The sequence below is a fragment of the Pelodiscus sinensis genome, chromosome 1 (genome assembly GCF_049634645.1).
Source record: "Pelodiscus sinensis isolate JC-2024 chromosome 1, ASM4963464v1, whole genome shotgun sequence".
Lineage (NCBI taxonomy): Eukaryota > Metazoa > Chordata > Testudines > Trionychidae > Pelodiscus > Pelodiscus sinensis.
Genome location: NC_134711.1, coordinates 336,145,313 through 336,160,073, shown reverse-complemented (window position 1 = coordinate 336,160,073; position 14,761 = coordinate 336,145,313). Strand labels below are relative to the sequence as shown.

The window sequence follows — 14,761 nt, the reverse complement described above, 5'->3', positions numbered from 1 at the left end:
ACTGGCTCTGTGGACATGGGGAAGTCAGTGATGTGACATACCTTGACTTTAGCAAAGATTTTGATACGGTCTCCCACAATATTGTTGCCAACAAGTTAAGGGAGTATGGATTAGATAAATGGACTGTAAGATGGATAGAAAGCTGGCTAGAAAGTCAAACCCAAGGGGTAGTGATCAACAATGTCTGTTTGTCTTGACATTGTGTTCCCAGAGGGAGGGAACACAACAGGTAATCCTCACGTGGTCCCTCCCCCGTCAGCTACCTCCAGAAAAACAGAAGCTAGGGACACCATTCCTACCCATCCCGGCTAATAGCCATTGATGGACCTAACCTTCATGAATCTATCTAGCTCTTTTTTGAACCCTGTTAAAGTCCTGGCCTTCACCTCTGGCAAGGAGTTCCACAGGTTGACTATTTCCCGAGTGAAGAAAAACTTGCTTTTTTTGTTTTACAGCTGCTGCCTATTAATTTCATTTGGTGACCCCTAGTTCTTTTATTGTGGGAATAAGTAAATAACTTTTCCTTATTCACATTTCCACACCAGTCATGATTTCATAGATTTCTGTCATATCCCCCAGTCTCCTCTTTTCTAATCTGAAAAGTCCCAGTCTTTTTAATTTCTCTTCCATACCAAACCCCTAATCATTTTTGTTGCCCTTTTTCAAATCTTTGTCACTGCCAATCTATCTTTTTGAGATGAGGAGTCCACATCTGTACACAGAATTCAAGATGTGGGTGTACCATGGTTTTATATAGATGCGATAAGATATTCTCTGTCTTATGCATTATTCTTTTTTAAATTACTCCTAACGTTCTGTTTGCGTTTCTCACTGCTGCTGCACATTGAGTGGATGTTATCGGAGAACTATCCACAATGACTCCAAGATCTTTCTCTTGAGTAGTTGTAGCTAAGTTAGCCCCCATCATATTAAACATAAAGTTGGGTTTATTTTTTCCAATGTACACTTCCCTTTAGAGAAACCATAGTGACTCCCCCCCCCCAAAAAAATTATGTTGATCTTTGTGCCTGATAATTTCGTTCTTCAATATAGTTTCTAATACTTTGCCTGGTACTGAGGTTAGAGTTAGCGGTCTATATTTGCCGGGATCACCGCTAGAGCCTTTTTTAAATATTAGTGTCACATAGCTATTTTCCAGTTATTAGGTACATGTAGCTGTTTTAAAGGATAGGTTTCAAACCACAGTTAATTTGTCCTGCAATTTCCCATTTGAGTTCCTTCAGAACCCATGGGTGAATGCCATCTGATCCCAGTGACTTGTTACTATTAAGTTGATCGATTTGTCCTAAAGCCTCCTCTAATGACACCTCAATCTGGGACAATTCCTCAGATTTGTCACCTACAAAAATGACTCAGATTTGGGTATCTCCCCTATATCCTCAGCTGTGAAGACTGAAGCAAAGAATTCATGTAGCTTCTCCACTAGGACATTATCATCCTTGAGAGCTCCGTTAGCTTCTCAGTCATCCAAGCGCTCTTTAGCATGGTTGAGTGTTCCTTTAGTGTCAAGCAGAGACCAACCAGAGTAGATTTGGGGCTGGAGCACATGACCTGGGAGGAGAGGCTGAGTGGTTTGGGGTTATTAAGTCTGCAGAAGAGAAGAGTGAGGGGGGATCTGAGAGCAGCCTTCAACTCCCTGAAGGGGGGTTCCAAAGAGGATGGCGAGAGGCTGTTCTCAGTAGTGACGTGTGGCTCATTCCCTAGCCTAGGTTGCCCCTCTCTCTTGTAGGGCATCGGCCTCAGACTTTGATTATGTTTGCGGCGGGTCACTCGGGCCTCTGGCTGTGACTGTCACTCTGCCTACGAGCACAGACAGGCCACCTCTCCCTGTGGCTCCGTGTGTCGCACCACACGAGGGTGTGTTCGGAGGCACTTCCCTGTGCTAGGCGCTTCCACGGCCCTGCAGGAAAGGGGCTGCCCAGCGTAAGGAGAGTGACCGAGGAGAAGTGCCGCACTCTAGCCCCAGTGTGACAGCCCTGTGGGCCTGCAGAAAGTGCCCGGGCCTGCCCGTAGCCACCTTCCCCACGTGGCTCTGTCTCCTGCCCACCCCCCACCCTGGGCGCTCACAGGTGCCACATTCTGTGCAGACCTGGGCCTGGTGCCGAACTTTCTCACTAACCAAACATCATGTTCAAGTAAACAAGGAGCAGCCAGTTCGTCTGTGGCTCAGCCCAGAGCCCAGAGTTCTCCTCTCCCTGGGGAAGGTCCAATAATTGCTGTTTGTGCCTGAAGTTGGATGAATAGTCCAGTCTCTGGGCTGGTAACATCCAGATGCCGCTTCTCCCCTAGGGGCTGAGCAAACTCCCCCGGGATTGCCCAGAGCTGGGTTATAAACAGTTCACACACAGTGCTGGCTCTTGGCATGGAACACTGCCACACACACTGGGCTGAGAGAGGTGCGGGACGCGGCTGCCTGAGGGGGAGTCCCAGGGAAGTCTCTTTGGTCTCCGAATTCACAGGTACCATCTCTTGCAGTTAATCTCAGCTGCTCAATATCCCCTGAGCTATGTCGACATGCTGAGAGAGGGGGTAAATCTGGGGTCTTTTCAGCTCTGCACGGCCATTAAACATCCCCGGACCCTTGCGACACAGGATGAGTTTGCTCTGCTATCGCTGGCCAAAACATCCCTCTTTTCTGTACAACCGCACCCCTCCCCAATGATGTGCTCTTGCCCAGAGGTGGCTGTGTAGCAGTGGCACTGGGGTCTTTCAAGAGGAAAGGCTTTAACAAATGTATCATACAAGGGCCAGTCCTGAGACTGTGGCCAGCTTTTGGTGCAGGCCTCACTGAAGCAAAAGCCCCCTAGAAATCAGAGGTGAGGTAAGATCTGAGGAGCCAGCTGTGTGTCTCTGCACAGATGCTGTCCTCTGGTATGTCAGGGCTCCAGCTGGTCGTGGGGGCTCTTTCCTGCTGTTAGCCTGCTGGGAAGCTCCGCACTGCAACCATTGAACTCACTTTTCAGCATAGAAAGGCCAAGATTCCCAGTGGAGCTGTAAGGCTGTGACTCTGTAACGCTTTAAGTGCTCACAGGCCCTCAAACCAATGCCCAGAACAGCCCCGAGCCTGGCTCTGCCAGCCCTGGGAGTTGGAGAATCCTCACAGTCTCTCCGAAGGGTGAATCACGCTCAGGTCTCCGCATTTAGCCCAGGTTTCCAGCTGGAATTTTACGCAGCCTCCCTTCATCTGTGCAGCTCTTTTCCTCACCCACTCCCAGTTTGGATCCTATGATATCACCCTGTCACTTTCCCCGATGCCGTATGCAACTGGGAAACGCTGCCCCAGCTCCAGCTCACAGCTCTGCTGTTCATGCGACCAAGTATCCCAGCGTCCCTTTGGCCACAAGCCAGCACTGGGAGCTCCCCACGAGGTGGTCATCCAGTTACCCCGAATCCTTTCCAGGCTCCCTTTACTCCAGGACAAGGGGCCCTCATCTCGGCTACCATGGAAACATGGAAACAGAATCCGAGGCCTGGCAGGGACCGTGGGAGGCCCTTGAGCCCGTCCCCTGCCCTCACAGAGGGCTGAGTATTTCCAGACCAGAGCTGGGTAATCTGCAGCCTCCGACCACACAGAATGGGACCGTGGGCTGGGAGACATTTTGCTGACACCGACCATCCCCAGGCACCGCTCCCACAGCTCTGCGTGGCTCTGTCCCCCTGTGCCCAGCCCAGGAGAGCGGTGGGGAGGGCGGCCCCCTCGCTTGCAGATCCTGCTCCCCACATATCTTTCCTCACCTTGTACCCAGCGTGGTGCTCCACTCCACACCCTGTCCAGTCTCCCCGGAGCTTTCCTGAAATGTGGTTCCCCGAACTCGACAGAATGTAATAGTTGGGGATAATTGAGTGCAGAGCAGTGAAGAAGAGGAACTCGTCTGTCTTGCTCACAACACCCCTTAGAGAGTTCCGGAAAGAAATTTGCTTTTTGTTTTTCAGCTGTGTGACACTGTTGACTCACAGCTTGTGGTCCACTAGGAGCCCTCGATCCCTTTGAACAGGGCTCCTTTCTTGAGAGTCCCTTCCCTTTTTCCGTGTGTGTGTGTGAACACTGTACCCCACTCTGGTACGACAAATGTAGAAATAGGGGTCCACAAAAGCACCCCAAAACCTTGTCTCTACAGGCTTTGGTACAAAAACTTCCCCCAAAATCCTAATAGATGGATTTGGGGAAATCTGTTGCCACCAGCCAAGTAATTCCAAGAAAACCAGGGAAGAGATCACTTGGGAAACCTCCTCCCTCAGGTCAAACTCTCCCCTATCCCAACCTCCATTTTGCTTGGAGGCATGTAGACTGGCCACGGATGCTTTTGCGCAAAAGCACTTTTTGCACAAAAGCATCTGGGCCAATCTAGACGCGCTTTTTCAGAAGAACTTTTAACAGAAAAACATTTCCATTCAAAGTATTCCCGCAAAATCGTGCTAATCTAGACGCAGCCCACCAATGTGAATGAGCAGGGGTCTCCAGGTGCTGATAGCAGTGGGGACCTGGTGTTCTCCCTGACGTGTGTTTCCTGCTGTTCCCTTTCATGGCTTCTCACAAGAAGAGGTGTAGACATAATTGACACCGGGAGCACAATAAAATATGCAATTGTCAGTGGTAGCGTCAATTATCTGAATAAAAATATTTTTCCTGTGTGTGAATAGCAACCAGTCAGCTTCACCATGGAAATAGTTTCCATCAGTGCATATCGTGCCTCACACAAATATTCTCTGTCCTTTCAGGCGTTTGTACTGTGACCATTGCCCTGGTCACATTGAGGTCCACAGAGGATATTAAGTTAAATACAGTAAACTGTCTTCTTCCTTCAGCGTTGGACACGTTCTTCATCATTCCATGTCAGGTTCCAACACAAGCTACTTCTCCAACCCTTCCACCTTCATCCTGCTGGGCATTCCTGGCCTGGAGTGGGCCCATGTCTGGATCTCCATCCCCTTCTGTGCCATGTACGTCATAACCATCTTGGGGAACGTCACCATCCTGTTCATTGTGAAGACAGAGCCGAGCCTCCATGAGCCCATGTACTATTTCCTCTGCATGCTGACCATCACCGATCTGGTCCTGTCCACATCTACACTACCCACGATACTGAGCAATTTCTGGTTTATTTCCAGAGAAATCAATTTCAATGCCTGCCTCACCCAGTTGTATTTTGTTCATTCCTTCTCAGTGATTGAGTCTGGGATATTGGTGGCCATGGCTTTCGATCGCTACGTGGCCATCTGCCATCCCCTGAGACATTCCACCATCCTGAATAACTCTGTGGTGGCCAAAATCTGCCTGGCCGTGGTGCTGCAAGGTGCCATACTTGCACTGCCCTATCCCTTCCTGGCGAGGCAGTGGCCGTATTGCAGAACCAACATCATCCCCTACACGCACTGTGAGCACATGCCTGTCGTGAAACTGGCCTGTGTCGACATCCGCGTCAGTAGTTACTACGGCCTCTTTGCGCTATTCTGTAGCTTTGGTCTGTATGTGATTTTTATTGTCATTTCCTACACCCAGATCCTCAGGGCCATCTTCCGCCTCCCCACAAAGGACGCCCGGCTCAAGACTTTTGGGACCTGCACTTCGCACCTATGTCTCATCTTAGCCTTTTACACTCCAGCTCTCTTTTCATCCCTCTCAACTCGATTTGGCCTCAATATACCCCTGCATTTCCATGTTCTCTTTGCCAACATTTACCTCCTGGTGCCCCCCATGCTGAACCCCATCATCTACGGGGTGAAAACCAAACAGATCCGTGCCAGGCTGCTCCGGCTTGTTACTCTGAAAGGGACCTAAATGTTTTCTCCTGGTACCATGGCTCTCCAGCATAACTCCTTGCCGAGATGGCTGGTGATAGGCTGTTGGGCCCTCTTCCCTAAATGACTCACTCGCTAATCAAAGAGCAATTCAGTTTTTCTTGATAATTCTTTCTTGTTGTAACAAATTGTGGAATTGGTCTGTGTGTGACTTACTCATTGTAACTGGACCTACAACCTACCCCACCCTTGCCCAGAGACACCACCCCTGCTCTATGTCTCCCCTTGAGGCCCCAGGCATTACTGTGCCTTTCCTTCCAAGTTTCCTTTTCTCTTGCTTGCTCCTGTTCCCCATCTCCCCCATCATTTATTGGATCATCTCCATCATGGGTTGCCACCCCCTCCAGGGTTCCATATGGAATGGAGGTGTCGCTGGGGCCTTTATCTCCCCAGTCTGGTTCAATTCTTGCTCTGGGGTGTGACAAACTAGAAAGGCCTCAAAGTTCCCTCCCCCAACATGCACAGACAGGGCCTGCACCCAACTGTGTTCATGGAGTCTCTCACGAACCCACAGCAGAGATTACAGCCTATCATCCAGCTTCAAGGCAGAGAACCCAGAGCTCCACTGATTTACCCCACTCAAAACTAGGCCAGTGTGAATTTGTAACCCAGGGCACCACTGTTGCAAAGGAAAATGGGTGGTTAGCTTCTGCTCATGAGCTGAGAATTTCAGACAATTAGCAGTATGTTGGGTAATAATGTAAAATACATTCATTGGCTACCAAAGGAGAGCTTTGAGAGGAGCATAGCAATGGATCTAAGTAGATTAATGATGAAAAATAGAAAAACCAAACTATTGTCTGTGCCTAATATACTAGTTGGGGTTTCAATCGAGCACTGTCCAGTTGAGTTTGCAAGCACAAGCAGGTGAGTTTTTTCAAGCAGGTTTTTTGTTTCCTGCCTAGGACCAGAACTTCCCCCTAGTTCAGTCTTTTTGCTCTGGTACTTTTAGGTGCGTTGTTGTACGGAGAGTGAGGAACCATTGTCATGTTATTGCCCTTTGATATCTTAAGTTCTGAAGGAACCAACCAGTGACCCAGGCTCACCTTGACCTGCTGCTCACAAACAGGGAGGAACTAGAAGGTGAATCAGAGGTGGGTGACAACCTGGGCAGCAGTGCTCATGAGATGGTCGAGTTCAGGATCCTGACCCAAGGAAGAAAGGAGAGCAGCAAACCACACACCCTGGACTGCAGAAAAGCTGCATTTGACTCCCTCAGAGAACTGATGGGAAGTATTCCCTGGGACGCTAACATGAAGGGCAGAGGAGTCTACGCAAGTTGCCTGTATTTAAAAGAAGCCTTCTTCAAGGACCAGGAACAAACCATCCTGATGTTTGCAGTTAGAAAAGCAAATGTTGCAGGTGACCAGCTTAACGGTGGAATCCTTGGTGACTTTAAATGCAAAAAGGAAGCTGACAAGTGTGGAAACTTGGACAGATGACAAGGGAGGAGTATAAATATATTGCTCGAGAATGCAGAGGAGTTATCAGGAAGGAGAAACCACAATTGGAATTGCAGCTGGCAAGGGATGTGAAGGGCAGCAAGAAAGGTTTCTCCAGGCATGTCAGCAATAAGAGGGCGATCACAGAGGCTTTGGGGCCCTTACTGGATGAGGGAGGTGACCTAGTGACAGATGATGTGGGGAAAGCTGAAGTACTCAATGCTTTCTTTGCTTCTGTCTTCACAGACAAGGTCAGCTCCCACTATGGGAAGGAAGTAGGCGCTGAATGGGCCTAGATTTAAATCAACCGAGGGTTCTGAGGGAGTCGGGAAATGTCCTTGCGGAGCCTATGGCCATTATCTTTGAAAACTCGTGGAGATCGGGAGAGATCCCCGATAACTGGAAAAAGACAAATGTAGTGCCCATCGTTAAACAAGGAAAGAAGGACGATCCAGGGAACTACAGACCCATCAGCCTCACCTCAGTCCCCGGAAAAATCATGGAGGGGATCCTCAGGGAATCCATTTTGAAGCACTTGGAAGAGGGGACGGTGATCAGGAATAGTCAACATGAATTCACGAAGGGCAAGTCGTGCCTCACCAATCTCATTATCTTCTGTGATGAGATAACTGGCTCTGTGGACATGGGGAAGTCAGTGATGTGACATACCTTGACTTTAGCAAAGATTTTGATACGGTCTCCCACAATATTGTTGCCAACAAGTTAAGGGAGTATGGATTAGATAAATGGACTGTAAGATGGATAGAAAGCTGGCTGGACAGTCGAACCCAAGGGGTAGTGATCAACAATGTCTGTTTGTCTTGACATTGTGTTCCCAGAGGGAGGGAACACAACAGGTAATCCTCACGTGGTCCCTCCCCCGTCAGCTACCTCCAGAAAAACAGAGGCTAGGGACACCATTCCTACCCATCCCGGCTAATAGCCATTGATGGACCTAACCTTCATGAATCTATCTAGCTCTTTTTTGAACCCTGTTAAAGTCCTGGCCTTCACCTCTGGCAAGGAGTTCCACAGGTTGACTATTTCCCGAGTGAAGAAAAACTTGCTTTTTTTGTTTTAAAGCTGCTGCCTATTAATTTCATTTGGTGACCCCTAGTTCTTTTATTGTGGGAATAAGTAAATAACTTTTCCTTATTCACATTTCCACACCAGTCATGATTTCAGAGATTTCTGTCATATCCCCCCAGTCTCCTCTTTTCTAATCTGAAAAGTCCCAGTCTTTTTAATTTCTCTTCCAAAACAAACCCCTAATCATTTTTGTTGCCCTTTTTCAAATCTTTGTCACTGCCAATCTATCTTTTTGAGATGAGGAGTCCATATGTGTACACAGAATTCAAGATGTGGGTGTACCATGGTTTTATATAGATGTGATAAGATATTCTCTGTTTTATGCATTATTCTTTTTTAAATTACTCCTAACGTTCTGTTTGCGTTTCTCACTGCTGCTGCACATTGAGTGGATGTTATAGGAGAACTATCCACAATGACTCCAAGATCTTTCCCTTGAGTAGTTGTAGCTAAGTTAGCCCCCATGATATTAAACATAAAGTTGGGGTTATTTTTTCCAAAGTACACTTCCCTTTAGAGAAACCATATTGACTCCCCCCCCCCCCAAAAAAAATTATGTTGATCTTTGTGCCTGATAATTGCGTTCTTCAATATAGTTTCTAATACTTTGCCTGGTACTGAGGTTAGAGTTAGCGGTCTGTATTTGCCGGGATCACCTCTAGAGCCCCTTTTAAATATTGGTGTCACATAGCTATTTTCCAGTTATTAGGTACATGTAGCTGTTTTAAAGGATAGGTTTCAAACCACAGTTAATAGTCCTGCAATTTCCCATTTGAGTTCCTTCAGAACCCATGGGTGAATGCCATCTGATCCCAGTGACTTGTTACTATTAAGTTGATCGATTTGTCCTAAAGCCTCCTCTAATGACACCTCAATCTGGGACAATTCCTCAGATTTGTCACCTAAAAAAATGACTCAGATTTGGGTATCTCCCCTATATCCTCAGTTGTGAAGACTGAAGCAAAGAATTCATGTAGCTTCTCCGCTTCTCCTTTAGCTTCTCAGTCATCCAAGCGCTCTTTAGCATCGGTGAGTGTTCCTTTACGGTATGTCTAGACTACAGGGTTTTGTTGACAGAAGTTTTGTCGACAGATACTGTCGACAAAACTTCTGTCGACAAAGAGCGTCTAGACTATATCCAGTTCTGTCGACAAAGCAAGCTGCTTTGTCGACATAACAGTGTGGACACAAAGGACAGTGTAGATGCAATAATGCCTTCTATCGACAGAACTCTGTCAACAAAAGGCGTTATTCCTCATAGAATGAGGTTTACATACGTCGACCAAACTGCTGAGTTTTGTCGATGTTATGTCGACATAACTCAAAGGCAGTGTGGACGCAGGTATAGTTTTGTCGACAAAACCGTGTAGTCTAAACACACCCTTAGTGTCAAGCAGAGACCAACCAGAGTAGATTTGGGGCTGGAGCACATGACCTGGGAGGAGAGGCTGAGGGGTTTGGGGTTATTTAGTCTGCAGAAGAGTGAGGGGGGATAGGAGAGCAGCCTTCAACTCCCTGAAGGGGGGTTCCAAAGAGGATGGAGCGAGGCTGTTCTCAGTGGTGACGTGTGGCTCATTCCCTAGCCTAGGTTGCCCCTCTCTCTTGTAGGGCATCGGCCTCAGACTTTGATTGTGTTTGCGGCGGGTCCCTCAGGTCTCTGGCTGTGACTGTCTCTCTCTCCACGAGCATGGACAGGCCACCTCTCCCTGTGGCTCCGTGTGTCACACCACACGAGGGTGTGTTGGGAGGGACTTCCCTGTGCTAGGCGCTTCCACGGCCCTGCAGGAAAGGGGCTGCCCAGCATAAGGAGAGTGACCGAGGAGAAGTGCCGCACTCTAGCCCCAGTGTGACAGCCTCGTGGGTCTGCAGAAAGTGCCCGGGCCTGCCCGTAGCCACCTTCTCCCTGTGGTTCTGTCTCCTGCCCACTCCCCCACCCTGGGCGCTCACAGGTGCCACATTCTGTGCAGACCTGGGCCTGGTGCCAAACTTTCTCACTAACCAAATATCATTTTAAAGTAAACACGGAGCAGCCAGTTCATCTGTGGCTCAGCCCAGAGCCCAGAGTTCTCCTCTCTCTTTGGGAAGGTCCAATAATTGCTGTTTGTGCCTGAAGTTGGATGAATAGCCCAGTCTCTGGGCTGGTTACATCCAGATGCTGCTTCTCCCCTAGGGGCTGAGCAAACTCCCCCGGGATTGCCCAGAGCTGGGTTATAAACAGTTCACACACAGTGCTGGCTCTTGGCATGGAACGCTGCCGCACACACTGGGCTGAGGGAGGTGCGGGACGCGGCTGCCTGAGGGGGAGTCCCAGGGAAGTCTCTTTGGTCTCCGAATTCACAGGTACCATCTCTTGCAGATAATCTCAGCTGCTCAATATCCCCTGAGCTATGTCGACATGCTGAGAGAGGGGGTAAATCTGGGGTCTTTTCAGCTGTGCATGGCCATTAAACATCCCCGGACCCTTGCGACACAGGATGAGTTTGCTCCTCTATCACTGGCCAAAACATCCCTCTTTTCTGTGGAACCGCACCCCTCCCCAATGATGTGCTCTTGCCCAGAGGTGGCTGCGTAGCAGTGGCACTGGGGTCTTTCAGGAAGAAAGGCTTTAACAAATGTATCATACAAGGGCCAGTCCTGAGACTGTGGCCAGCTTTTGGTGCAGGCCTCACTGAAGCAAAAGCCCCCTAGAAATCAGAGCTGAGAGAAGATCTGAGGAGCCAGCTGTGTGTCTCTGCACAGATGCTGTCCTCTGGTATGTCAGGGCTCCAGCTGGTCGTGGGGGCTCTTTCCTGCTGTTAGCCTGCTGGGAAGCCTGTAGGTGCCAGGGTTCCACACTGCAACCATTGAACTCACTTTTCAGCATAGAAAGGCCAAGATTCCCAGTGGAGCTGTAAGGCTGTGACTCTGTAACGCTTTAAGTGCTCACAGGCCCTCAAGCCAATGCCCAGAACAGCCCCGAGCCCGGCTCTGCCAGCCCTGGGAGTTGGAGAATCCTCAGTCTCTCCGAAGGGTGAATCACGCTTAGGGCTCCGCATTTAGCCCAGATTTCCAGCTGGAATTTTACGCAGCCTCCCTTCATCTTGGCAGCTCTTTTCCTCACCCACTCCCAGTTTGGGTCCCGCGATCTCACCCAGGCGCTTTCACTGATGCTGTGTGCAACTGGGAAACGCTGCCCCAGCTCCAGCTCACAGCTCTGCTGTTCATGCGACCAAGTATCCCAGCGTCCCTTGGCCACAGCCCGGCACTGGGAGCGCCCCACGAGGTGGTCATCCAGTTACCCCGAATCCTTTCCAGGCTCCCTTTACTCCAGGACAAGGGACCCTCATCTCGGCTACCATGGAAACATGGAAACACAGAATCCAATGCCTGGAAGGGACTGTGGGAGGCCCTTGAGCCCGTCCCCTGCCCTCACAGAGGGCTGAGTATTTCCAGACCAGAGCTGGGCAATCTGTAGCTCCCGGCAACACACAGTTGCTGAGGAGAATGGGACCGTGGCTGGGAGACATTTTGCTGACACCGACCATCCCCAGGCACAGCACCCACAGCTCTGCATGGCTCTGTCCCCCTGTGCCCAGCCCTGGAGAGCGATGGGGAGGGCGGCCCCCTCGCCTGCAGACCCTGCTCCCCACAGCTCTTTCCTACCTTGTCCCCCAGCGTGGTGCTCCACTCCATACCCTGTCCAGTCTGCCCACAGCTTTCCCAAAATGTGGTGCCCAGAACTGGACAGAATGTAATAGCTGGGGATAATTGAGTGCAGAGCAGAAAAGAAGAGCTCGTCTGTCTTGCTCACAACACCCCTGTTATAGAGTTCCAGAAAGAAATTTGCTTTTTGTTTTTGAACTGTGTGACACTGTTGACTCACAGCTTGTGGTCCACTAGGACCCCTCGATCCCTTTGAACAGGGCTCCTTTCTTGAGAGTCCCTTCCCTTTTTCCGTGTGTGTGTGAACATTGTACCCCACTCTGGCAGAACAAATGTAGAATTAGGGGTCCACAAGAGCACCCCAAAACCTCGTCTCTACAGGCTTTGGTACAAAAACTTCCCCCATAATCCTAATAGATGGATCTGGGGAAATCCGCTGCCACCACATCTATGCTGTGACACCTCACGTCTATGCTGTGCTCTATCCTGGAGAAGCAATAAAGCCTCTCTTTTCTACTGGCTGCCGGAGCCTGCTCTTGACTGTTCTCCCTGACTCACTGTCACACCCACACCCATGATTTCCATTTTCCCCTAACCTTTCTTTGTTCAAACTTTGCCTTTACTTTTAGTCGTTTATGTTTAAAAGAAAATTGTCCCATATTTGCCTTTCTTATTGTTTGTTTTTGGCTCTGCTCATTCCCAAAGGAGCACCTCTGGTTCTGAATGAGGTGTGTGGTTGATCGTTCACTTTGAAACTGTAAGGTATGTCTACACTACAAAGATTTTTTGGAAAAAGAACTATTTTTCTGAAAAAAACTACAGTTACGTCCACACTGCAATTGCATTCTTCCAAAAGAAGAGGTTTCTTTTCAACACAGCGGATATGTTTATTGGGCAAAGGGAAATGAAGCGGTGATTTAAATACTCGCCGCTTCATTTAAATTTAAATGGCTGCCGTGCTGAACCAACAAACAGCTGATTAGCTGTTTGTCGGCTCAGCGCAGCAGCCATTTAAATTTAAATGAAGCGGCGATTATTTAAATTGCCACTTCATTTCCCTTTGCCTACAACCCTAATCTACATGGCTCCGTCGATGGAGCCGTGTAGCCTAGGCACAGCCATGTAGTCCTCAATCTACGAGGAAGAAGACTTTTTCGAAAAGAGCTCTTTTGGAAAAAGGCATGTGTGGACGGGGAAGAGGAAGTTCTTTCGGAAGAAGAGGACAAAGCACAGTTTCCCTGTTGGCCACCCCGTCCATAGCAATCGCAGGTTACATGTGAGATAGACTCCATTTCGATGCATTTGGCAGTGTGGACATGATCTTTCGGAAGAAGTTATTCCGAAAGATTTCTTCTGGAAAAGCTTCTTCTGAAAGAAGCCTGTAATCTAGACATAGCCTCTGATGCTCCCATCTTGAAGGTGCCACTGTATATGGGGTTTAACACTCTCCCTCACTGCAAATATATGCAAATAACTTCTTTCACACTGATGGGTATGAATACAAAGATCAAGGCAAGACTGCAGAACACACAGGCCCCATTTCAGTCAGTTCTGCTGATATTAATAAACTGCAATAGTTACCCAATTTCCACTCATATGACAGCACTTTGAATGAGGAATGACAGTCCAGGAATTTAACTACTAAAACGCATCTCAACAGAAGACCATGATATTGACGACTAATTTGTTTTGGCTCCCACCCGCAGGCCATGAAGTGAGCCCTGCATAAACCCAATCCACACCATGGGCTACGTGCTGAGTCCGGCCAGGAGGGCAGGGAACTAGACTTGATGACTTCTCGAGGGCCCTTTCAGTTTCAGTGTTCCACGGTTCTAAGATTCTGGCTCAGTTTGGTTCAGCTTCATTCAACATTCACCGAGTTCTGTCACTTTGCACGACTGTCCTTTATTTGGTGATTCCTTCTCTTTGGCTTTATGAGCAGCAGTCCCATTCCAGGCACACCTGTTTTCCTGGCACAACCAAAGTCTTACGTTGTTTTAAGCACTTTCTGGACTGTGGAACTGTGACTATTTACATGCTTACTAAATGCATGTTAAAGAACATCCAATTTCCATTCTCATTTTTTGACTAACATTTCCCCTCATCTCGGTTGTGCTGATGTACGGATACCATGGGTTGGGAACTCTTCTCTCTTTGCCCATTGGAACGCAATCAGTTCTATGCTTTGTTTTCCTCTCCTCCATCATCTTCCCCTTCTTGTTTCTTCACAGACTCTTCAATCTGCCCGTATAGCAGCTTGCCCCATTCCCATGGTTTGCCTCGGAACGGCCCTGTCTATCTGCTGTATCCTCTACAGAGACGAGGTCACCACAGCTGAGCACACATCTGGCCGGGTAATTCTCCATCCCATTTGTCTGGTATGGGCTCTTGTTCCTCCACCAGTGTGAATGAGTGTGGGTTTTCTTGGTGCTGATAGCTGTGAGGACCTGGTGTTCTCCCTGAGTTGTTGCTGCTGTTCCCTTTTAGGGTTTCTCACAGCAAGACTGTAGACACTATTGATACTGGAAGCGCCAAAAATATGGAATTGCCAGTGGTAGCATCATTTCTTTATAATTCATTTCTCTGAATAATGATCATTTTTCAGTGTGTGAATAGCAACCGATCCACTTCACCACGAAAATAGTCTCCATCAGTGCGTATTGTGCCTCACACAAACATTCTCTGTCCTTTCAGGCATTTGCACTGTGACCATTGCCATTGGTCCTGGTCACATACAGGTCAGCAGGGGATCATAAGGTACCTACAGC

At 48.7% G+C, this 14,761-nt stretch overlaps 2 protein-coding genes across 2 annotated transcripts in view; both read left to right on the top strand.

Annotated features, from left to right (window-relative positions):
- LOC142827805 (olfactory receptor 52E2-like) overlaps nt 1-14,761 on the top strand; it is a 195,999-nt gene that overhangs the window by 28,288 nt on the left and 152,950 nt on the right. The gene's annotated exons all lie outside the window — the stretch shown is intronic.
- On the top strand, nt 4,853-5,800 carry LOC142827802 (olfactory receptor 52R1-like). Its single transcript, XM_075923692.1, has one exon. The coding sequence runs from the start codon at nt 4,853-4,855 to the stop codon at nt 5,798-5,800; it is 948 nt and encodes a 315-aa protein (XP_075779807.1).